The 27,749-nt window shown below is 38.6% G+C and overlaps 1 protein-coding gene across 1 annotated transcript in view; it reads right to left on the reverse strand.

Moving 5' to 3' along the window:
• Positions 1 to 27,749, reverse strand: part of CRYBG2 (crystallin beta-gamma domain containing 2) — a 1,696,066-nt gene that overhangs the window by 67,895 nt on the left and 1,600,422 nt on the right. The window contains exon 20 of the mRNA XM_044084069.1: positions 20,500 to 20,658. Within this exon, the coding sequence (XP_043940004.1) occupies positions 20,500 to 20,658 (159 nt within the window). The remainder of the gene's footprint in view (positions 1 to 20,499; positions 20,659 to 27,749) is intronic.

Consider the following 27,749-nt stretch of genomic DNA (forward strand, 5'->3'; position numbering starts at 1 on the left):
AAATGCATATCAAGTGAGTCAGCAATTCTCATAGTAGAAATCTCAGAGTGACAAACATGTCAGAAACTAATTGTGTCACAGACATCATTACATAAGGCACACATAAAAGCCATTGCTCTCAAAGGACACTACAATCATGCCCATGGTCTTACAATATGTAGACGTGCCACATACCACATGCATAGTTACCAAACATATTTGCACAGTAAAAATGTCAAGTAGGACTCAGTCTTAATGCTGTTAATGGCAGATACCAAATTCTGATTACTATGCCAATAGACAAGTTCTGCATGCTGTCAGCATGAATCACACTGTTCATGTCTATAAACCTGTAATGCCAATACAATTCGTCCCATTTCTCTGTTGCTTAACTGTCTACCCAGAAGAAATTGCTTGGTGTACAGATTGCTTGTTAAAACAGCACCTGCATGCAAGAAATAAAATCTGCATAAGTCTACTACCACACAGTGTTCATCTAAAATGCCATTTAATATATTTAATCAACATGACAGACAATTCTTCTCCAGACATAGCTAGAACTCTTGCTTTTCCAGAAAAATGCACTGCAGACAGGTCATCACACACATATATAGCATGACTCAGGAGAGAGGGCAAATAACATAACAAACAGACACAGTTGTTAAATGTGCCAGTACAGTTACTGTTGGAATATGTTTTGACATTAGAAGTAACAGAATTATGCCTTGCAGAACATGGACACGTCTGATACCCAAGAGACATAGAACTGTTTCTAATACTGTGAGGCTCTAAGCTGCACACTGTAGTAATTGTTCTCTGTTGCAAGTAGAAGGGGTCTGTAGCAGACATGGAGCACAGTACATCAGCAGACACAATTAACAGACCATACTTTTGGTCTATACATGACAATCCACAGCACAGTGTTTTTTCATGCATCATAGCCATTTCTGGACAGGCTGTTTGTACTAGGTGCACAAGGCACATTTAAGTGAACATACTCCATTTTTATGAATTGAGTAGCGAAACAAGTACTTCTGTTTTTTTCCTCCCTGTTTAACTTTTGATACAAAAAGTTCCATTACAGCATCAATGAACTTTCCTTGGACAATCGACATGTCACTGCTTGACAATGATATTGTCATCATTACTGTTATTTCATTTCAAAACAGGGTAGACCCGACTTCATCCCCAACCATTAGTTCCCAATTCATCCTGTTTATTTTATCGATATTTGTTCTCTAGGGTAGACCACTGATCTCCATGGATCTTTTTCAGACTCAGCCAGGAGCGGTAACTGGTTAAGTGACTTGATTTCCTGAAGGTTTGTCAGGCTTGCTGATAGATATAATTTCTATAAATTGACCTGCCTCTGAACACTGATAGTGACTCTTCAAAGTATTGGAAGAGTGGTTTGCTTACCATGAGATCTACCTGTATTGCAAATCTCCTCACTAAGTTATGGAGAATAAGCCCAGCAATCCAGTTAAGAAGCCTTATCTCTGCGCTTTGTATCCATGGTCTCATCTGTTTGCTCGCTAACAGAAACCCTTGGCCATCATTAATGATGGAGGTATAGAATGACCAGCAACTTGAGAGCTTCTTCCAATTACTTAGCTCTAGTTTCACCACCACAGTCCAGTATAAAACCTGCAGTGTTGTTCCTTCGCTGCCCCCATTACCAGTCAGTCTCATGACCCCCCTCCACTTTCACTCCTGAACAAGACCTAAACTCTTTCACTTGGTGTAGATGGTCCCCCCTCATCCACAGACAGCAACATAATCTTTTCCATGAGAGGATCATAGTATCTGATTCAGAGGTACAAACTTTCAAACACTTTTTCTTAGCAGTGAACCACTCCACCATGTGCTGCAGATCACAGTTAGTTTAGAAGAGAATAACATCAACTACAAAAAAAGAAGATGTGTTTCTCGCATCCCCAAATCTCAAATGTGCTTTGAATTCAGTTACATGAACATAAAAAAGAAGAGGGAGACAAAAATGAGAATGTAAACATGATCCCTGCTTTACAGTCTATAGTGTATTCATTTCAAACACGAATGGCACTAGACCCGAAACTGTTGTCACTTCAGTCAAGACATTCCAGAGTATGTGGTCTTATGCTTTCTACAGGTTCAAAAAATGCATATATACAGTAATGGTGAAATTTCATGACCCCACCGATAGTTGTGCAAGGACAAAGTGGCAAACCACTCTCTTCAGCTGTTTGATATAATCTTCTTTCTAGCATCCTAGCATAGACATTCATTGAATTACTGAGAAGAGTGATTCTTCCATAACTGGAACATACTGGAAAACCACCACTGGTTTTCAAGACAGAACCACTGTCCTGGTCTTGTACTCAGCACTGAAAAAGAATATTAACCATGATACACTGGTACAACTCACTGCCTTGTTAGGCCTAATGTGGCACATTTTGAAATGAATAAAGTGTCCCATCCATACCTCTCAGGCACATGTGATGTAGATATCACATTTTGGTGAAATCAAGACTCCATCCCTTTCACTTGGGCTGATGATGAAGTCTATCATTTGTTTTAAGGCAAATACATCACATTACGTTGATAACTACAGTCATCTCTCCTTCTCAGATTATGGCTGCAAACATTTCTCCTCGTAAGGGTGCAAATATAGTCACCAACCCATCTGTGTTGCTCCAGTTATCGGTTCGGGTGTACTGGACTTTTACTCATCTGCTCATATTTCCTCATGTTAATGCGATCTTCATGCTTCTCCAGCCTCCATACATCCGCTCTGTACTGTCTAGCAGCTGTGGTATTTTTTATGTACTGACCTCTGAAGTGTGGCATGTTTTACGCATTGACCTCTGACCTCTGAAGCAAAATACTGTCATGTTTCTTGTAAAGTGCTAATAAAATACAAATCAAAACTTATTTCACCTTCATTCGCAAGGGAAAATGTGGATCATGGGTGGCTGCATGGCTATACATGTGTGGTAAATCATATTAAATCACATGTACCTTGAATTTACCCTTATGGGCCAGCTTCTTACCAATATACATCTTCAGTACTACCCCAGTTTCTTCAGTGATATGGGCAGAAGCAGTTATAGGCAGCATTGGAAATGACAGACACTGCTGTCTCAAGATCATGGTGTTAGTTTTTCATTCTCATCTCATCTAACTTTGCGGTAACCTACATACTTTATAAGTCCTTTTTAGTTGCTCTTTATATTTCCAAATATTGTATCTTCTGCCAATTATTCTTTCTGTTTCTTCTGACACAGGCATAGTGTCTTAATAAATTCTTTAATACAAAAAAAAACTTGCATTGCTTCACTGTATGCATTGTTTAAACCACCTTGCATTGCTTGACTGTATACATTGTTTAAACCACCCTGCATTGCTTCACTCTATGCATTGTTTAAACCACCCTGCATTGCTTCACTGTATGTATTGTTTAAACCACCTTGCATTGTTTCACTGCATGCATTGTTTAAACCACCCTGTATTGCTTCACTGTATGCATTGTTTAAACAACCATGCATTGCTTCACTGTATGCATTGTTTAAACCACCTTGCATTGCTTCACTGTATGCATTGTTTATATCTAAATGTGGACAACATGTTGTAGCTCAAGCATTGGTTAAGGAACAGAATGCCGATCACTGTTTTCCATAGGAAATCTAAGCCAACTGTGATGGCAGACTCCATTGTCGTAGATTATTTCTCCCTACTTTATGTTTATGCGATTGTGGACTTGGTATCTATATATCTATCCATCTATATGACTGTCTATCTATCTGTCTATCTATCTGTGTTCAAAGGTTCATAGATAAATGCTAGGCTATTAGGCTGCAGACTATTACAAGCCTAGTCAATAACTTGAGGTTAAAATCAAAATATGTACCTCGTCTTTGAGGTTAAGAACTTAACCATTATAAATAAATAAATAAATATATCTATCATGGGGAGATTGGGAGATGTGCAAAATTTGCCCCCCCCAGCATATAGTGCTTTCAATCTCTTTTAGTGTTTAGGGCATTTGTGTTCACTGCTTTAGTTCCTTGGTCTCTTGACATTTCGGGTTTCATTGTTAAACTTTACATCTGCACATTTGATCAATATGCATTTCCATGCATCACTTCTTACATGGAGCTATCTGTAACTGTTTTGCATGATGCCTTACCAAACTAGAAAACAGACCCCTGTAATATCTTAGAGTAATTTAGACTTAGTCCCCTTTCGTGCTAATAAACAATACACCACCTAATTTAAAAGTCTGTTGCATTAAGTAGTATGCTTAGCTGGCATCTGCAATGTTATTATTTTCAAAATAAAGCTCTACGCTTTCACTACAGATTCACTACTCTTTCACAACAGTATGAAATGGATTCTTACATCCAGTGTGGTCTGCCATTTTACACAGTCATCCTCAGCAGCTACATCAGGAATAATCAGTACCATCATCATTGTCATCAACAAACATCTTTCTCCAATGTTCTATATTGGGTTAGAGTGGTGCATCAGCTGTTACCACCTGTCATGATTCAATATCACTTAGCTATTTTAGTCTATAGTCATGTTTGACTGTCTTAGGTTTTCTCTCATGTAATGTATGCATCTCTTCACTGGATGCCCTCATTTCCTTCTGCCTTCCTGTCTCTCCCAAATCTCCTTCAACAGATTGTTTATGCTTTCCTGTACCTGTGCCAAAACCTCTGTAATCTATTCTGTTTGACATTCTCTATAATTGGAACTACTTGGGCTTCTGCTGTGATGTCCTCATTTCTTCATGTGCCCCATTGTGTGCATCTTACCACCAGTCTCAGACACTTCATCTCCACCACCTCTAGCTTCCTCAACTGCTCTGCTTTCATTGACAAGGTTTTGGTATCATACAATGGTAATGGTCACACAGCTGTATTGTACACCTTAAGTTTCAGCTCCTTTGACATTACTTTATCACACACACTACTCCAGACACATCATGACAGTTGGCTGAAGCCCCTCTGATTCTAGCTTTAAGCTGCTAACTTGTCCTACTATATACTCTTCTATGACAGTTTTCAGCTTCTTCTGATTTCTCCCATTTGCTGCCATGTCAATAATCTTGTCTCTGAATTTTTATTTCACAAGCTTTTAGTTTTGCATTTTATTACCCTGTCACTTGCTGGAAGTTCATGTTTGGAGACTGCTCGCAATGCTACATCATCTGCACACAGCAAATTTGTTGATCTGTCCCCTCCAACCTGTATGCTAATGTTGCCCATTCCCAGCATGAACAGCAGTGGGCTTAGAGCTAAACCCTGATGCATCCCAGCTCTCACTGGAAACCCTTCTATGAATTTGAACACTGTTCACACTTGTGTCACTGGGTCCTTGCATGTAGCCTGCACTGATTTTACCAATGTTTCCAGGACACTGAACTATCACAGGACTGTCCAAATCAGCTTTCCTGGGACCTTATTCTATTCTTTCTACAAAAAAGACCACTGTAATGAAGCCATTCATTGTTGCTCTTTACTTATAAATCACCAAATAAATAAGCTCTTATTGTATGAAGAGCCACTGAGTGTTTCCTTCTTAATTCATTGAAGACAATGTATGGTTTTATACTCAAACTGATTCAGACATCCCTGAGAAGCCCTTCCTTGCAAGGAAAAATTGAAAATTTGCATTTCTTTATATAGGTCAGCATTATGCAAGCACATTTTACATGATCTGACCTGTTTTTTTCATATTACTATTTGAATAAGTACAAAGAATCATATTTTTTGTAAAAAAATAAACCAACTATAACAGTTTTTGGTGTATGGATTTGCTTTATTTGCACCTATGTCCCATGTGAAGCTCATTTTTGTTTTGGAATTTTTGTAAAAGATTTGAATAGAACACCAAGCACCTGACATCAACTGACATCGGCATTGACCTCCTTTTTCCCATTTGGTACATTGGATTGGGGTGTCATATCAGCAATGACTATCACCTAGAGCGAATTATAACATTAGCCCTGCCTCTACACAGCATAACTGTTGACATTTTGTAAATTCTTTTTCTCTGCCTCAAAATAAATCATACGTCTATAAAATTTAGTCAACACCATTGCTTTCCGAGTAGTTATTAATCTGACCCTTTTGCTACCAAAAAGGAGTTTTATGATGAATTAATTCAATCATCTAAAGACAACTCAAACAACCTGAATTGCATTGCAATCACCTTCACTTTTGTACTGTGCATTTCTGTTTAATGTTTTACTTCTACTGTTCTTTACTGCTAATAAAATTCAGTTTTGAAGCCTTTGAGGTTAGGCCTAAAAGTGGTCCATCTGGATCAGCATTCAGATGTGGTCATCAAAGAATAACTTACTACCTCCTGGCCTCAGGCCTTCAATATTTATCTTATTCTCTTTGACAAATATTCAGCTTTCTTACTTTTACTTCATGATGAATTTTCAACAAGTCGTACTTGCACACATGAGCTGGACTCATTATCAGTTTGTTATGTTCAGCCTAATATTATAAATTGCAAGTTTGTCAAAATAATAACACACCAGCAAGGAAACAGGTTTCCCAGAACTTAACTTACTTATTATAGCATAGTGCCCCATAGTGCTTATTATAGCATAGTGCGCCACTCAGATATACACTTGCACATGTAATATTGTCTGTAATTGGCAAACCATGCATTCAGATCACCAAATCAATATAAAACCAGTAAAGCTATGCATCACACACACACGCACACACACACACACACACACACACACACACACACACACACACACACACACACACAAAATGTAGTTTCAGTTCAACTTAGGGATTCAGAAAGAATCCCAACTCAAACTGTCAGGTCTGCAGTAAAAGGAAACTGCTTCAGTGATGTGGAATTTTGTGATTCAGAGACATATTAGCTGCGATGAGAAAGACCTCATTATCAGCTAAGCTGTAGGTCTCTGAATCTCTGCTGACAGGGAGTGCAGATCAATACTTTTCTCTTTAGTTAACATTGGCAACATGCATTAGCACAGGAACACCACCTTATTCACTTCACCACACACACACACACACACACACACACACACACACACACACACACACACACACACACACACACACACACACACTCACAGGTATGCCCACACATGCACAAACACTCTACATACCCCATACCTGTCCCTGAAATGACTGAACATCCTCCAATGTCTACTTTTATTTTTTCTTGCCTCTCAAAATCACAAATAAAGTCAGTCAATAATGTCAAATGTTAGAGATTCAGACTCCTTATTGTGCAGAAAGTGCATTTAGATGCTAGAATATTGCTCTATTAACTTTTTAAGTGACTCAAAGTCGCATTTTTAAAATTCACCATGGTGTCGTCCAGTGTTACTTCCAACTTTGCATCCTCCACACAGACAAATCCCTATTCTTCTTAGCTATAGAAAAGAACACTGGCCTGCAAATATATAAATATATAAATATAAAGATAAGTGCAAATCCAGAATACTGAGTGATGTGGTTATACAAGGCCCAGTGATGTCCATTACCACCTAAAACTGTCACTACCTCTAATATGATAGAAACGTGTTTTCTATTATCTCTGAGAATATCTCCCAGCTGTCATAGTTTTGGCTCAAAAATGTGCTGTATAACTTATAATAACTGGTGAGTTAAGGAGAAAATGAGGTGGGTTCCCATGATTATTTCTGGATAAATCCTAGATTCTTCTGGTAAGAAAGAAGTTGAGACCTATTATCACCCAGAGATCTGACAGTTTGATGTGTATCTCTAAAATTTCCCTGATTTTGCCTCATTACAGTTAGCTATTAAGAGTTTTTTTATGGAAAAAGTATGGATGTTAAACCAGTTGTTCTGTTAACTCGTTTATGTGACTTTAGAGTAACAGATTAAAAGAAACTGTCCCTAATTTGGCCCTTTCTCCACACATTATTTTTTGCTTTGTCACTGATTCCACCTCTGATTTTTAGCTTTGTCCATGTTTCATGAGCAAACACTTTGAGAGCTGTTGACCATATGATATGCAGCAGTTCCTGGATGTTGTGCAACTGCCATAATGTTCTGAGAGCTACACAAAACACAATGTTCTCCATTACTGTCTCTCTCACAGCTGTCCTTGAATTTACAGGATGCTGCTGCCTGTTGCCTCTTATAGGCATGCCACTAAACTATACAAATCTTGTAGATTTTCACCTCATACTTTTGGTCTGTTTCTCATAAAAGTTGTGGATTGCATTTTGTAAATTATAACAGACATTTGAGTTTCAGACTTCATATCCTTCAGTAAATGCTTGCTAATGCAAATACTGTTATTCTAACAACTTTCTAAGTGTATATGAGAAATAGACAAATTCCATCCTTGACTGTGTGTCTTTCTTCCTTCATCATTTTTGGCTATGTCCAGATTGTTGAATTATATTGGTAAAAAAGGCATAACAATGATATTTATCCTTGTGTCAATGGTACAGAGTTTATATAGTTTTCCCTCTCACCTTTCTACTTTACTTTTAGTTTTCATTCTTTCACATTATCCCAGGTGTCTAGATGTGGTCCAGAAATCTAACATCCTCTGTGTGAAGTGGGTAAGTGCAGGATTTGACTCTCTTTTAGTACCTTCATGGCACACTATTTATAGTGTCCCTGGTGACTAGTCTCCCTCCCCCAGACCCACATCATCCTCCATTTGTTTTAAGAAGTGTCTTTAAGGCACTCTAAAAACAGTATCCTTGGTGTCTAGGATTCCCCTGAACTGCATTGTCATTCTTTTTTTTAATTTGCCTTTAAGGCATGATATGCAGAACATCGCTAGCATTTAGTGCTTCTTCTGACCCAAGTGCCATTAAGGCATGATATGAAGAGGTATCACTGTTAGCTAGTTTTCCCCCTGACTTACATCTTCATTATGTGCTGTTAAGGCACAACATTAAAGGCGTATTTCTGGTGGCTATTAATCCCCTGATCCACTTCTTGAATAAGTGCCATTAAGGCATAATATTGAAAGGTATCCTTGCTGTCTAGTGTCCCCAGTGTTGCAGGATTTGCTCTTTAGTCTATGGAGGTGTGGAAGTATGGCAGACCCCCAACTCATGCACACACACACACACACACACACACACACACACACACACACACACACACACACACACACACACACACAAAACACCCAACACCACCTGACCATTAAACTTGCCAGTACTTATATCAGCCCCAGCACCACCTGACCACTAAACTTGCCAGTACTTATATCAGCCCCAACACCACCTGACCACTAAACTTGCCAGTACTTATATCAGCCCCAACACCACCTGACCACTAAACTTGCCAGTACTTATATCAGCCCCAACACCACCTGACCACTAAACTTGCCAGTACTTATATCAGCCCCAACACCACCTGACCACTAAACTTGCCAGTACTTATATCAGCCCCAACACCACCTGACCACTAAACTTGCCAGTACTTATATCAGCCCCAACACCACCTGACCATTAAACTTGCCAGTACTTATATCAGCCCCAACACCACCTGACCACTAAACTTGCCAGTACTTATATCAGCCCCAACACCACCTGACCACTAAACTTGCCAGTACTTATATCAGCCCCAACACCACCTGACCACTAAACTTGCCAGTACTTATATCAGCCCCAACACCACCTGACCACTAAACTTGCCAGTACTTATATCAGCCCCAACACCACCTGACCACTAAACTTGCCAGTACTTATATCAGCCCCAACACCACCTGACCACTAAACTTGCCAGTACTTATATCAGCCCCAACACCACCTGACCACTAAACTTGCCAGTACTTATATCAGCCCCAACACCACCTGACCACTAAACTTGCCAGTACTTATATCAGCCCGAATGGGTGAAATGGTGGCTCTGTTACTTTCCTCAGCTGACTGATTCTCTGAATCCCTCAGCTACATAAATGGCAGACAACAGGCACTGCTGGGGGAAAGAGAGCACATGGCTAATTAGCATATGCAGTTCCCCTGGAATACCTCACTAGCATCTCCATGACCTCAGAGATAGCCCACCACTGTGCTGCACATATGCATGACAAAGCATCATGATAGGGCTGCTCTGAATAATAAAATATTACCACGAGGTACATACACACCTTACATACAACTTGTATTAATACGCATTCACACATTTGATGAATACTTCATATTGTTGGTCTACAGAAGGAGCTTCCAACTCATATATTAACAAAAAAGTATGAGTGCCAATCTAGAACTTTAGAAAACCTGCTAAAATTAATTTAGTGTCAGATAAGTTTTGTCTGTTACCTGACCATTCTAATTATTTATTTTCAGTCTAGCAAAGAGTGTTTATAGACAAATTATTGAAAATAAAATAATTGATTTTGTTTATATAGTAATTAAGGGTACTTGCGTATTATCGCAACCACATTCTGCTGTTTGCAGTACAGTATTTTCATACAACTGATAAAGTCCTTGTACTGTGGACAAAACTACTCAGTTTGAACATTAAACAGAGGTTCCTTTATTCCTGCATCCTCTGTGTTATTGTATTCATTTTTTAGTTTTGAGTTAGTTATAATGATACATTCAACAGGTAAAAGTGTAGGAATGTAGCATGGAGTGCACTGACAGTGGAAAGGAAATGAGTGGATGTAGTGGGAACAGTGAGACATCGTCCACAAATGTCTGCATAACGGTTGTGGTGGTGTTTTGGTAGTGGAAGTGTGAGTTAGAGTAACAGAGCCAATAGAAGACAGTCTGTCACTACCTATAACACATTAATTGTACAGATTTTTGCAGGATGTCCAGATTTTCACTTCAAAAATTCAGTCTGTTCCTTGAACAAAAATTATGTTTTCTGGCTAATCGCTTGGATAATCTAAGGAATAAAATTACTACATAATGACACATTTGATTTTCTGACCATACCATTTAGAAAATACATTGTAACACAAGACAAGTTATTCTAGCTACTTTCTAAGTTTATAACACACTGTTTACCCTTCGTCCCACAATCATGTATGGTTTTGTTCAGATTTCTTGAGCTAAAATGTTGAGAGGTATGACTTTACATGAGGTGGCGATCCTCGTTTTAGAAAGGAAAGGTTGACAGCTACGGCTATCGCTGCTTACATATTATTGAGTTGTTTGGAATGTGGTTGCGATAATACACAAGTACCTAATTTACTTTTGTTTACCTAAATAGAAAAACAAGTAGAAGCCTTGCCTGATGTACATACAGTTTTAAGAATGTTATCTGTTTTTAAGAATGTTATCTGTGTTCTATTTTATGTTACTGTCTATGGAAGAAAAGACTGAGTATTAATTCCAGATGGAGCACAGACTGTAGGATCCAACTTATTTATGTTAAAAAAAGAGGGAATTACTTTCAGGGAATCATAGATACTTTTCAGTGAACATCATCTACTTTAAGGTAATGCCTCCAGTGAACTGGAATTCATAGCCAAGACAGATTTCCTGTGGCAGATGCATACATGATCTGGTTTTCATTTAAGGCAAATAACTTGAAATGGAAAATTTTAAGAGCTAAATGGAATAAAAACATTTCATGCTATGTTTCACTTACCAATCTTACTGCCATCATCATCATCATAATCATCATCATTGTCATGACCTACAGGTAACATTGTGAGTGGACAGCATATAGAAAGTAAAGTTTACAACTACATTTTCTGTAAATTAGTATAATCTACAGCCAAAAGGTAGACATATTAAACATAGAGTAGATAGTACATCTCTTAACTACCGGATAAAGACATTATGCACAGAAAATACCTTTTTTATTCATTTTGTGATTTTCTGATAGAAAATTGTTCAATCAGATTTCCTGTGAGCAATCTATATGTCAAAAAATTCTATGGATCAATTTCATCAACAGTGTTTATCAGTTCGCTTCTATTTCATAACATAGCCTAGCCAAAGTCCTACTGTTTCAAGCAAGTCAAAATAATACTCCGAATCCTCTTTGTATCCATTCAGTGATTTTTATCCATAGCCACCCAAACCATTATTTATGGAACTTTTGTTAGTGTGGCTTTTTGATCAGCTAGTTACTCTCAGCTGAATCCATATACAATCCAAGAGAATTTAACAGCAGGCCTCATTCCTTGTCTTGACAACTTACTTCCCATCTCCAGAGGTATCGACCATCAGGTGATACAGTTATCACTGTGGCAGACACCAGCCACCGTTGACAAAATTTCTTGCTGCTGCTGTGGTAGCAAGTAAGATCTTGAACAATGACCTTTCAAACTCAATGTTCTTGGCCTTATTCAGTGTGTAACATCTTCTTACAATTAGAAGCATGATGTCTTCTCACAAAAATCCTCTATCAGCTGTTTACAAATGACTGCAATGCTTGGCTGAGTCTCCTGTTCCATTTGGACGCTTTTTCATGAATGTAAATCATGAACAAGTAACGAGAGTGATCAGCTCACAAGTACACTCCTTCCAATTGAATATACGGACCATATGCTCTCAGGTGTGATAGTGTGACCACAAAGTTTGCCATCAAACTTTTGCCACTGCTGCTCTGGCAACAGGCATACTTATCAGCTTCTTTGAGTTTAAACACGGTCTGTTACAGACCGTCCTTAAACAGAAGTCAAATACAAACTGACATTCAAGTTCAGATCTCAAGGCCATTCCTTCTGATCATGTCCCTCTCGGTAGCTGTATTTTTCCTTACGTGGACACCAATATCACCCTGTAAGATGACAGAATGAGTAGGAAGCAGTATCTGAAGTATCTTATCCATCCTTCCAAAGAAGGCATGACACTCTCAACCACTGAAACTGAACTTACATCAAAGCAACTCTCTTTTTCACTTGAAAGAAGTGTGGTTGCATAGTCCTCATTGAGTAAATTCTGAATATCTTCACATCTACTCCGGGCTTTAAAGAGGACCAGGCTAAAACAGGAGAGACACAAGCTCTGATAAAAAAAAGAAAGAAATAATTGAGTACCTTGCCTATGCAGAGACCATACTGAGACATTTCTTACACATGATTTATTTATGCTGCAAAATTATTTCCTTTTTCCTATGACTGTTTTTAAAATTGGGCAATATTCTGACATGAGTGCTTAATATGGTCACTTAGCTGTCCTTGTTTGCATTCTAACCGTTTAGCAGCAGTTAGATGTCAGTTTTAGCAGAAGATGTTTTATGAGTACTATTTCACAACTTAATGATGTGGTCACATCTAAACTCAAGTTCTTACACAGATGTGTTTCTGGGAATGCAATAATATCTTTATTTTCCAGTGCTTCTTTTAAGTTGGATCTATTTCCTTAGACTTTAGTATTTATCTTCGCTTAGAAATCAGAATAGGTTAATCATGGGGACAATTATTATTTTCTTGTGTAACTAAAGCATTTAGATTAATGTAATTATAAAGAAATTATAATTTAGCCTTTAGTAAGTCATGTTCCATTTTATTAATATTATTATTGTTCGTTTTTGTTCTCTGCAGCTTCTTGTTTTGGGAAATATCGACAGCTAGAATGTTTTTGTTTTCACAGACTAAGTACATCTTTAGCATTCTGTCATACTCTTTGATATATTTCACCCAACTTTGCTTCCAGATATTTGATTGAAATAATTTACAGTTTTTTTCCTTCAAAAGTACTTTTTTTTTTTTACTTCAATGAGTTGTTTACCCGTGAATGTAATTAAGAACCATGCAAATCAACCCCACCCCACACATAAACCCAACTGCCACTTACCAATGCAGCTGATATCTGCAACCACTGACCATTCATTTAGTTTCTAGGTAAGAGCCAGTTGTGCTATAACTAACCATAAATTATTATTTTATTATCTTCTTCTTTCAGCTTTTCCCAGTTAGGGGTCGCCACAGCGGATCACCTGTCCGCTCATGATTGGCAGTGGAGTTTTACAGTGTCGAGTTGCCAGCCCGGCACCCAACCTTCCACAGAAGGCACACACATGCACACACTCACACCTAGGGCCAATTTAGAGTGTCAAATCCACATACAGCATGTCTTTGGGATGTGGGAGGAAACTGGAGCACCTGGAGGAAACCCAAACGACCACAGGGAGGACATGCAGACTCCACACAGAAGGCACCCCAGCTGAGGATTGAACTGGAGAACCTCTTGCTGTGAGGTGGCAATGCTAACCACTGCACCACCGTGGCCGCCCACATTATTATTTTATTATGCAGTCCTGATATTCTTAGTTTGTGACATAAGCATTCCAGGGATGTGTATGCAATGGATGTAAAACATCTAATATTTACTTCTTTTAACACATGGCTCCAAATAGGTGCCAGTTCTCACTGGAGACACATTAATGAGAGATGTGCCATGCAACACAGTCCTCACCCCCCCCCCCCCCCAGGAGAGGCAAGCACACAAGCATTACTTCTTTATTCTTCCATCTGAGCCCTGGCATGCTTTTCTTGTGCACAGGGTGGTATTCAAACCTGGATCAGGTACCTGATACTGTGGGGTTTATTCTTCTAGTCCATGCACTCAGCAGAGTCAATCCAATGCCTGATGCATTTTTTACCACAAATCATCTCTGAAAAGGATAACAGTTAGGTATAACAGTCTTCTTTACCTGTTTCTATTGCAATAACCAATGTTCTCAAAGGAATGAACTATATCACAGCACCTGAACAAAATCCTGCTACTGCCTTTAAAATAATTGCATGTCTTTTGACTTCATCTCAACTGTGTATTTCCTAAATCAAAAACCAAATAAATTGCAGCACGACACCTCTGGCATGCCACCCCCCCATTTTCCTCTCCAGCCTGCATATTAAAATAGCCACTGGTAATAATACTCCTCACTTAGTGCTCTGTAACCTCACTGCACCATTATAGTTCATTACCTTTACAAAAAATATATTGCTTTGACTATCTCTTACCCTACAGAAACTTACCTCATAGAAACTCCTAAAATCACAACTCTAAATTTTAAATTGCTTTATTTTCTTCTGTTTCTGTGAGTAGAATCCAGGCTCACAGACTCAACCCACTCTGTTCGCCCTCGCTTCATTCAGGCTCCACCTACCATACCCCCATTTCAATTAAATTTATGCTCAACAGAACTACCCCCTTCCATACATTAAGCAATTGAACACAGTAGTTCATTTACACATGTTTACACCTTCTCCATTTCTCTTTATAACTTCACACACACACCTTTCATCCTTTTTCTCTATACACCTAAATTGCTTAAACTCTACTCACAGTAACACAATCTACACAAACTCCCCCAATCCCATAATATACAAAATGCTTCACCATCCTCTATCTACATTACTACTAACATTCTTTAGTTTAATTCATAAATTACTCATACTCACTACATCACTCACAAACCACCTTACTCCTATGACCTGCACAACTACTACATCCACATCACTAGACACACTACAACAAAACAGATACTCAAACATATCACCAAGCTTATTCGAGATTCACACACTACAATTTCATAAATACAAAATATGTTGAACTTATCTCAAAATCAATTTAAATTTGCATCCAATACCACAACCTACTGAATGACACACAAAAGCTCACCAACACCATTTCCTCTTCTCAAATTTATTCCAGTGTGGGGACATGCACCCCAATCCAGGGCCAGCCATCACACCCATCATGACCACATTTCCAAGCATCAAAACCCTTCTTCTAACCACACTAAATATATGAAGCATCTCCAACAAAATTACCAAATTGTACACATGGCTCTCACAGTACTCCCCAGATATGATTGCATTCACAGAAACTTGGTTAAAACCTCATATCCAGGATAATGAATTACTTCCCCTGGGTTATAACATGATAAGAGCAGATAGAGTTGAAAGAAAAGCAGGAGGGGTAACTAATTCACTCAAACCTACACATCTTGCTTCATTATACTAAGCCCACTACTAAATTCAGTAATGCAGAAAGTTTCATAGCCCACCTAAACATCAATACAACTAAAAAAATATGCATTGCTGCACTTTATTTCCTCCCTGGCAATAATATTCCAACTTTAGAAGACATCTTATCCTGGATGTCACAAAACATATCAAGCGAAACAATAATTATGGGTGATGTAAATATTAATTGGCAAACTCATGTCTGACTTTCCAACTAATAGTATAAATACACATGGGTATACTCAACTCATCACAACACCAACCAAATTTCCAAAGATCAGCTCCCAAGGATCCATCTTAGATTGTATCTTAGTCACCGATCCCAACAAATACTCCAGCTCTGGAACTCTACCTGATAGCCTTAGTGATCACTTACCCACTTACACCTACAGGTCATCTACCCTGTCACCAAAAAAATACAAATACAAAACCTTGCACAACTTACTTTAATCTACAACTTTTTAGTAACATCTTAATGTCCTTAAATTGGACAACACTAAAAACTCTAGCCTTAGATGATGCAGTAAGCTACTTTAGTAAACTTTTCCTGGACACATTTAACAGCCTTACCCCAGTGAGGACCAAAAGAACAAAAATTAAACATGCACCCTGGTTAACCACAAAATATATGCTAATAAAAAGAGACAAAGCCTGGAGAGACTGGCACAATAATAAAACTAATGTAGACTTTCAAATGTATAGACACCTGAGTAATCAATCAAAAAACTTACAAATAATGGCAAAAAAAAATTATTCTCCAGACACTTATCAGAACACAAAAGCAATCCAAAAAAATTCTGGAGAACCATCTCCTCACTACTTACACCTGGTAACAAGCTAAACACCACTCCTTCTATCCAGAAAACTCCATCACAAATAGTTGACGCTTTCAACACTCATTTTATAGACAGCATAACCTGCCTACTATCAGACCCTACCAACTCCAGCACTCCTAATATTCCCAGCATTAATCACTCACCACTTTTTCAATCCCTGGCAACACAGACTCCCATCTCCCTCCTACCTGCCTACAACACCTCCTTAATTAGCTCCCTCTCTCCCCACCTCTTTATTCAACCAGTACCAGCAAACTACATTCACAAACTTCTAAACAAGTTAAAACCATGCTCACCTTCTGCTAATAACCTCCCTTCAGCATACTTAAAATGTGCCGCTGATGCCATCGCATATCCCATTAGCATACTGATTAACAGATCCAGCACATAATCCTATGTTCCAACCCTATGGAAAAATCCATTATAACTCCTCTACACAAAGGAGGTCCATTAACTAAAATGGCAAACTACAGACCCATCACCATTCTATCCTGCCTTTCAAAAATTCTAGAGAAATGCATACACAAACGACTATCACCTCATAACCAATAATCTACTTAATCCAACTCAACATGGATTTAGACCCTCTCATAGTACATCAACTGCATTAGTCTCCTTCACAGAAACAATAAACAAGGCAAGAGATGCTGTCCAATATACCTCTGCTCTACTCTTCGATCTCTCGAAAGTCTGATACAATCTCACCCAAATCTCCTACATCAACTGGCCACTGTACAACCCTCCCCATCGGCTCAACAGTGGCTCAACAGTTATCTAATAAATAGACAACAACCTGTAAAATGGCAAGGCTGTCTCTCACAATACCTCCCAAACAAAACAGGAGTACCCCAAGGATCTGTCCTAGCACCCCTTCTCTTCAATATCCTTACAAACAACCTCCACTCTGCCGCTTCCCCAAGCTCATTAATATAACACACCGATGATTCTACCATTATCTCCTCTCATTATTTTGAACAACTCAGGCAAATAACCCAAGATGCTTTCACCTGCTAGAAACCGGGCTCAACACCACCTAACTAGTACTTAACCCCAGCAAAACAAAACTCTTGTTTACATCAAAATCCCCTCCAAAGAAATTTAAAATAGACTAACACTAAACAAAACAGAAATTGAAATTGAAATTGTTTCACTGGCAAAATTACTGGGCATTAGTATAGACATCATACTTACTTATGAACAACAATGTCTGAAAAAAAACCTACTGCAAACTAGGTATGCTCTTCCACCACAAGAAATTTATTAATACAACCACCAAATTGACATTGGCTATCACCTACTTCCTCCTGCCAGTATTATATGGTGCACCTATACTTATAAACCTCCAAATTACACTAAAAAACAAATTAGAATCTTAATACAATAAAATCTCTAAATTTGGAACCAATGTGCTTTCCTATAACCATCACTGTATAGCGCTTGTAAAACTCAACTGGCTCTAATTCCCCATCATCTCAACTACCACCAACTAACTTTTGCCCACAAAATAATATTTTTACCAGAAAACTGCCCTGACTTAAAATTCACCCTCCAAAGCTATATACCGACCAGGGCCCTGCGCTCTGAAGATAAACAACTTTTAAGCCTACATAGACCTAACAAAAAAAAACAGGCCAAAGCCTATACTCCTACTATATAGTCAAATTGTGGAATGTGCTACCACTGCAAATTAGAGCCACATCAAACCTTAACAAATTCAAACACACTCTAAAAAACTTCCTTCTCAACAAACATATTTGCCATTGCACTAAGCCACCCTAACATATTTATCCACCTTCCCACCTGACTGCCAGCCACACCTTCAGCATTAAATATTTCCCTTGGCCATTCTTTTTTACTTTATACTCCTCACCCCCAAAAACTTCATAGCTCTTTTGCTCCCCTTTTGCTATTTTCTCCCCACTACTCCCTTTCTCTCTCACCACACACACACTAGGTTTAAACTCCAAAGGCTTGGGATCCCCATTTTCCTCTTCCATTCCCTCCTCTTATTCTTTAAAACTATACCTTACTTTCTCTCCCCCCTCTGCCCCCCCCAAAAAAATGAATCCAATCCCTCTCCTCTAGCCCTGTCTTCACAATTTTATCATTACCTTTTTAATAATTTCTTTCTACCAACCAAACAAATAACCGTCTGTATTCTCTGCTCTACTCTTCCTCCTTCCCTCCTTTCACCTGTCTTACCTAACCTTCCAACTCTACACCAAATTATCATTCTTGAATACTCAATTACCATAATGTATTTCATAACACATCAATGCACCACTGCCTACCATAGGCACTGACTCTAGGTCACTGCTGGCACCGTCTTACTTTGACTCATAAAATACTCCCATCCTGAAATTGAAAATAACAGTCTTTACTAAACTTGTGTATATACAATTTTACTTGACTGCACTAATTGCTACAGCTGAATAATGTTATAAAATGTTCATCATGTTATATTTACCTTTTGTAATTATCTAATGTTTTTCATTGCCATTCTAACGGAGCTTTTCTCCCCAAGCCTCCACTGAAAATGGGCATTTTTTTATACCCAGTTGGACTTTCCTGGTCATCAAATGTCAATAAAGAAATAAAATAAATAAATAAATAAATAAAATGAGCTGTGGCAACAAAAAAATCAGAAATCGTTTAAAATAATTTCATAACTTAGCAGAGACAGAGAAACCTAGTGACCCCATAACACTGAGGTCTTGTTCTAACATCCTAGTTCCTACCTCATGCCTGTAATTACCTGTATGTTTATATTTTTTTACAACTAAAATGTGAAATATGCAGTTCGTGAGCATAACTACTTCTTTTACATTTAAATAAACTGAATATTTTAAGACTACCTAATATGGATTTATATTAACTCACTGTGGTAATGTCATTAAGTCCCATTACTGTGAAATGGTTCTGCTGAAAACCATTTTTAATAATCCAAAACTAAAGCTTTTTTTTTGAGCAGTGTCAAGACTCCCACTCAAGTCCTGAAGTTATAAAGACTAACTCTATAGTCAGACAATGGTGAAGTAAAGGGCAAAGTCAGAGGATGCATTTCACAGGGATAGGACTTGCCGAAGCTGCAGTTATTCAACTGTCAAATTTACCCTAATATTCACCCTCTTATATGTGTGTTTTATGTGCATGACTTTAGGTAAAGAAGAGAGTACAGGCAGGATGGAGTGGGTGGAGAAGACTGTCAAGAGTGATTTGTGACAGACGATTACCAGTAAGAGTGAAAGGGAAGGTCTACAAGAGGGTAGTGAGACCAGCTATGTTATATGGGTTGGACACAGTGGCATTGACAAAAAGGCAGGAGTTAGAGCTGGATGTGGCAGAGTTAAAGATGTTAAGATTTGCACTGGGTATGACGAGGTTGGACAAGATTAGGAATAAGTATATTAGAGGGTCAGCCCAGGTTGGAAGGTTTGGAGACAAAGCCAGAGAGGCAAGATTACATTGGTTTGGACATGTGCTGAGAAGGGATGCTGAGTATATTGGGAAAAAGATGCTAAGGATGAAGCTACCAGGTAACAGGAAAAGAGGAAGGCCTAAGATAAGGTTTATGGATGTGGTGAGAGAGGACATGCAGGTGGTTGGTGTGACAGAGCAAGATGCAGAGGACAGGAAGAAATGGAAACAGATGATCCGCTGTGGCGACCCCTAATGGGAACAGCCGAAAGAAGATGATGATGATGATGATGTGCATGACTTTACATTTTGAGTCCTAGATGACATGAATATGTATTCATGCACTTACTGCATTTCTAATGACTCCATCTTCATAGTACCAGACACAATGTGTTTTTTCTGATCTCTCAGCCACTATCACTCGGACTGCCTTTGTCTCTTCTGCATCGACCATCACTGCAAGGAAATGGCCCAACTCCTTGTTCTTGATATGAATGTAGACTTTTTTCTGAAATGAGAGTAATAACATCAACAAGCATAATAAGCTGGCAGTGCAATCGCTTGGAAACTATGATGGATCCTTTCGTAAAAATAACAGATGGAAAATAAATAAATACATAAATAAATAAATAAAACCTCATTTTTTGTGAACATATGAGTTTTACATTTTTCATGCAATTCTAATCATCATACTTGTTTGCATTAAGAAGTAGTACATTTCTCAGTATACATTTAGCATCTGCAACATTTCATTTATGATTGATTAATATACAGTGCATTTCTGAGACAGAAAAGTAGGACAGCGTACTGACAATTCTTCAGTCTCTAGGAGAAGTGTCCCCATAGCCACGATGATAAGAATGCATTCTTCATCAAATAGGTCAACAAAAATACTTTGCTTATATTGAATTTCAGTCTCATAAAACAGCAGATTTAACGATGAGTAATAATCTTCAAGATTAACACCATAAACTTTCTAAAAATAAATTGATGCAAGTCAATGCTTTAAATTTTACTAAAATAAAATACACTAGCAATAAAACTAGCTCTCAGTCACACTTTTTCTTCATCAGGTCATGTATTTAGTACTAAATATGTATTTATTTTTGTATCTGTATTATTTTTGGTATGTCTTTTGTCTCATGTCTTACAATATGACCCTGTTTTTTCTTGGCTCTCATGTGTACATAAGGTCTGTGTAATATAGTGACTGCCAGGCCAGCACTGAGCACTAGGGACAGCATGGGGAAAGGAGAGGCTTGTTATAACTGAGCCTAAGTCTCCAGGCTAGAAATAGGCGTGGCTAAGAAGCAGATTGACGTATAGCTGTTCCAGTCTGCATATTACAAATACCCCTCATTAACAGACTTAACTATCTCTAATCCTGCAGTGAAGTCCCAGGGACTACGTGTTGATGGAAAAGGCAGAGTGGCTTGGGTTTTTCCTTATGTCCTTCCCCCTGCACTTACTCAGCAACAACCCATGGATGGGGCATGCAAATGGCATCAGCACTTTACTGCCCCATCACTTCTGCAAGGTGCTGATGTCTGCAGAACTCACTGCCAAGCTACAAGACACACCCATTCCCCTCACCTGTGTCAAAAGAACCTGAAACCATTACTCAAACTTGGAATGGCTAGCTGTGGTCAGGGATCAAGCCCCTCTAAGCCATTGATGCAGACAAACTAATGTAGGAAGCTGGAAAATCAGCAGCTTTCTCAGAGGTGCTGCCAATGCCATTAACAAGCAAAACAGGTACAAAGATAATAGTACAGCTCAGCACAAGGCTGGTAGATTGGAGTACACATCAAGATCAAGATACTGAAACAGTATGGGGGTATTTGGAAAGATCAGAACCTGTGTTCAACAGACTGACAGAAGCTGTGTATAACAGGAAATCAGGAAGAGAAACATCTGCATTGTAATATGTCTTCAACAACTGAAAAGGGGTATAAAGAACAGAGCAGTAGCTTGGGAGGTTTGTGCCCTAGGCAGTCTGTTACACTTGTACCTCCTTCAATTGAAACTTAAGGAGAAAAAGAAAAAAAAAACACTCTGATGTAGTTATTTACACATTTTTTTATTCATTTAAACAGCCATAGCTGTAGAGATGCATAAATGATGATAGTGTTACTAAATGAGGGCAAGAAGGTGACGCCTTGTGTGGTAGCAGCCTCTCCGGCTCCTGTTGTGCATTTTATGTCTATGTTTATGTAGGAGTTATTGGTCTGTCTGTCATCCCTGTTTGGTGTTCATTGGAGTCCATGTGTTGCTGGGTATGTGGTTGGATGCAACCATGGTGCCTTGGTTGATCATTTGGATCGATCATTTTTGCAGTAGTTGGTCTGGTTGGGCCATTTGGGCTTTCAGGTGGAGAGTTGTGCTGAGTGCAGAGCATAGATGGCGGAGACCTGATTGTCTGCTGGTGTTGTATGCTGGAGCTGGATTTGGTTTTCTTGTCAGTCAGAGTGAACTGGACTGAGATTTTGGATATGGCTGGTGTGGAGATGGGGCTAATGATGGTGAGATAGCTTGGCATGGATGGTGGAGACCCGATTGTCTGCTGGTGCTTTGTGCTGGATCCAGATTTAGTTTCTTGTTGGGTCAGAGGGAACTGGACTGGGATTTGGGACATTCTCTTTTTAATATCTAGCCATGTTGCTCGTGTGGAGATGAGGCTGATGAAGGTAAGAGTTGTGCTGAGTGCAGATGGTGGAGACCCAATTGCTTGCTGGTGCTGTGTGCCAGATCAGGAATTGTGCATTGTTGTTTTGAATCTTCTGTGCCTTTGGATGGCTTGGACTCTGTTGTTGTTTATGTATACATTGTTTTTTTTTATTAGGTTTATACATAATTTATGTATTTCTGTGTTTAGGTTTATACTTCAGCTTGGAGGAATGTAATTTCATTCAGCTATGCACTTTTTTGTTATATGGTTTGAATGACAACAAAGTTTTACTTGACTGACCTGACTGCAATAATGCCAGCAATCAGCAATGCTAGTACTTCATTTCCACATTGTGATCATAACCTCCTAACACCTTGTGCCAGGGTCAGCTGCTCCCTTCCTCTTGACTAGTGACAGTTCTGATAAGAATGTAGGATACATTAAGTTGAAAAAAGGCGTGGAAGGTGATGCTCTGCAATCTCTGTAGTATGGAAAACAAAATGAGCCAGCTGCATAGTTGTAGACGTCCTTGATACTCAAGGCATAAAAGTCAAATTGTATGAATTTCTAATCCTCTGACCCCAACAATGTTTTATAAGGTGACGCACAGCCCCAGCAATAACATTTTTTTTTAAAAATTCCCATTTGTGATCAATCAGCATGAGAAATCAAGCTTAACTTCAACCATAGATACATTTATCCACCTTTTTCAGTAAGATTAGACACACTGACTACATATAATCACAACTGCCGGTTGTTCACATTGTGCTAAAATTCATAAGTTATATCTGCATAGTATATGTGTTTAATGGCTGAAAGTACTTGAGAATCGCATCAGAAACAAAAGTATGGCTGCCTTTTTAGTCACTTTTCATGAAATGATTTAATTTACTCTCAATGTTTTGTGGTGATGGACAGGTTGACAGATGAGATCAGACAGGAGTCCCCGTGGACTATCTTGTTTGCAGATGACATTGTGATCTGTAGTGAGAGTAGGGAACAGGGGGAGGAGACCCTGGAGAGGTGGAGATATGCTCTAGAGAGAAGAGGAATGAAGGTCAGCAGGACTAAGACAGAATATATGTGTGTGAATGAGAGGAAGGATAGAGGAATGGTGAGGATGCAGGGAGTAGAGGTGGTGAAGGTGAATGAGTTTAAGTACTTGGGATCAACAGTTCAGAGTAATGGTGAGTGTGGAAGAGAGGTGAAGAAGAGAGTACAGGCAGGATGGAGTGGGTGAAGAAGAGTGTCAGGAGTAATTTGTGACAGACGAGTACCAGTAAGAGTGAAAGGGAAGGTCTACAAGAGGGTAGTGAGACCAGCTATATTATACAGGTTGGAGACAATGGCACTGACAAAAAGGCAGGAGTCAGAGCTTGATGTGGCAGAGTTGAAGATGTTAAGATTTGCACTGGGTGTGACGAGGGTGGACAGGATTAGGAATAAGTATATCAGAAGGTCAGCCCAGGTTGGAAGGTTTGGAGACAAAGCCAGAGAGGCAAGATTACGTTGGTTTGGACATGTGCTGAGAAGGGATGCAGAGTATATTGGGAAAAAGATGCTAAGGATGAAGCTGCCAGGTAACAGGAAAAGAGGAAGGCCTAAGATAAGGTTTATGGATGTGGTGAGAGAGGATATGCAGGTGGTTGGTGTGATAGAGCAAGATGCAGAGGACAGGAGGAAATGGAAACAGTTGATCTGCTGTGGCGACCCTAACGGGAGCAGCCGAAAGAAGAAGAAGATTGTTATTTTTTTCATCATTCAATCCAACCACTGACTAATGAGAAGGAAAACTAAATAAAATGAAGTAACTGCTGTTTTCTGTATTACATTACTGTTACCCACACCAGCTATCTTATTTTTAGGCATGCTGATGCCACATAGTAAATGGAAGAGAGTAGGAGATGCTGCTATTGACAGAAAGGAAAGATAACTGACCTGGGATACATAGAAAATCAAAAACAGCATGACTGTCTCTGCAATGATGTAATAAGTTGCTCTGGTCCACTGTTTAGCAATTTGCAGTCATGCAAATTCCCACATATGCAACATCTTCTTAAACAAGCAATTGTATGACAATAAAATCACTCATTTGAACATTTCACTGTTTAGTTGAGCATCCTACTAGCCTGCACTATGACAGCACTGGTACTACTAGACTAGGCATGCATGCACACAGACAGAGAGACAGACAGACAGTCAGACACAGGGATGTAGCTAGGATTTTCAAATTTGTACTCACAGCTCTCAAACTGCTACCCCCCTCCCCAGTCAAGCTACGGCCATTCTAGTAATTCACGGTTTGCTCTTTTAGTGTCGATGAAGAGGAATTCACTGTAATGCCTCTTCAGTAATATAATATAAATTCTCTCAAACTCGGTTCCTTGAATTGAAAATTAACCTGAAATGTCAGTTCTTTGAAAAATGCAGCATGGTAGTTGGGGTAGAGAATTTATGCTGTTGTTTTCTGTAACTAAGGTACAGGTTTTGAGCTTGAGTAAATTACTAACCACCTGCTACCCCTATCTAGGATGTTTCATTCACACACACACACCCGTACCTACCTCTTAGTGCAAGAAATATGGACAAAGCCTAAAATAAACAGGGACAGATATTAAATAATGCTTGCGTGAACTTAGAAAGTTGCTGGAATAACAGGATTTGTGCTAGTATGAGAAAGTTGCTTGAATAACAGGATTTGTGCTAGTATGAATTTTTCTACAGGACATGAAGTCTGAATCTCAAATGTCTGTCATTATTTAGCATCTTTAGCCTTCAATGATTTTCTAGAAAATCACAAAATTTATGAGGAACAGACAAAAAATATGGGGCAAAAATCTAGACATTCTGCAAAATTTGGACAGTTGAGAGGTATGCTACCTACCACACACACACACACACACACACACACACACACACACACACACACACACACACACACACACACACACACCTCTCAACCTCTTAGAGCAACAAACTCATAAATAAAACTGAGGCAAAGGCCCAAAAATAAGGACATTTTTTTAAATATTGCTCTTATAAACTTAGAAAGATAATAGAATAATAGTAGGTCTTGCATTAGTACGAATTTTCTGAAAGGTATGAAATCTGAAACTCAAATGTCTGCCATTATTTTCTAACTTCAGTCTTTAACAATTTGCCACTAATTTGCCAGAAAACCGCAATTTTATGAAAAACGGACCAAAAATGTGATGCAAAAATATAAAATTGCCAGACAATACAGCTGGGAACCTGTCAAAGAAAGGACACCATTTTAATATGAGCACAGCTAACTTAGAGCAGCGGACAAAATTAGAGAATCTACATGCATTTCTGAAATAAAAGTAATGTATAACTCTGATCATTACAGTTATTTATAAAAGTAAAGTAAACCCTCCATGTTTTCTTCCAAAATTGCTATTTTGCAGCGAGATTATTAGGGGGAGAGCAACATTTTGAGCCAAAATTGGGGACAGTTGAGAGGTTTGGATATTCCTAATTCTATAAAGCGATTTATTTGCACATACCTCTCAACCTCTTAATGCAGGAAATCTGGACAAGGCCAAATATATTGGGGGAACATACAAACAGTACTAAAAATTGACCTTGTATAAACTTAAGACAGTTGCTAGAATATCAGGTCTTGCTTTAGCATGCATTTTTCTGAAGATTATGACGTCTGAAACTTAACATCGGTCATTGTTTAGTGACTTCATTCCTAAATGATTTGTCAGAAAAAGTTTTATTTTGCATTTTACAGCACGAACACCAATAAATATCTGCTAAACAAATCAATGCAGTCTCACAATGAAACTAGACTTAGCATTAAAACTTCTCTGCCCTTGAAACTCACATTCATTGAAACAGCATTGAAACCCACATTCAAAGAAAATACATTTTGCCAATGGCAGATAAAGATTAACTTTGGGCTGTTTTCAAATCATAGGCCCCTTGCACATGAAACATACATGTGCTCTTTGATACACCTTCCATCATAAAAGTCTACTCAAACTTCTACAGTCCACCAGTATCAGTAAATATGCACAATCTCTGAATTAGTAAAAGCCATCTACATAATTCCACATTAGAGAAATCTGTAACTAATGAAGAGGCTGCTGCTAGCAAACAACTTTATATTTCATGGTTTCATCTACAAATAATGTGCCTGTTGCCCTTGAGGAATAAATTGCCTATGTTGCATTAAAAACAATGATACGCTAGTAATATTGCAATAGGGAATGGATGGCAAACTGATAACAGGTTTATAGTTACTACTAGATATCTTTGCCAAAACAGACTACAGCATCCACTCCCCTTTACAACACAGTACAGTATCAGCAATGCATCTACCTACTGTGGGAGAAGAACCCACAGCTTCTGCATCAAAAGCAAGTACACTACCTGTTGTGCTATTAACAGTACAGGCAGACTCTGCATAAGCAGCACTAAACTTAAGTTCCCCTGCAGCTCTCAGCTCTTTGTAAAATGTTGAAACTCAGCTGTATCTCTGAACTTTGCAGCACAAGAAATCTGGAAAAAGCCAACATTTATTGGGTGGGGGGGGGCAAAAGCCCAAAAAACAGGGACACATTTTAAACATTGCTTGTATAATTTTGAAAAGTTGCTAGAATAACATGCTGTGTTATCACCATGCATGTCTTGAACTCAGAACCATATGTACTATAGTCAGTGCAACATGCCACTATGCTAAAGCAGCAGTTTGAAAAATAGGAAGACAAACTTAATGGCTATCATTTAGATAGCTCTCAAGCTCTTAGCACAAAAAACCTTGACAAACAAAGCCAATAATGAGGGAATACAAATTCAGTTCTCTCTTCACACCTTAGCACAAAAAACCTGGACAAACATCAAAAACAATAATGGGAGAAATGCAACTTCAGTTCTCACCATAGCTCACAACCATTAGAAAA

Source organism: Protopterus annectens, chromosome 1.part1 (assembly GCF_019279795.1).
Source record: "Protopterus annectens isolate FY-2018-M chromosome 1.part1, PAN1.0, whole genome shotgun sequence".
Taxonomy (NCBI): Eukaryota; Metazoa; Chordata; order Ceratodontiformes; family Protopteridae; genus Protopterus; species Protopterus annectens.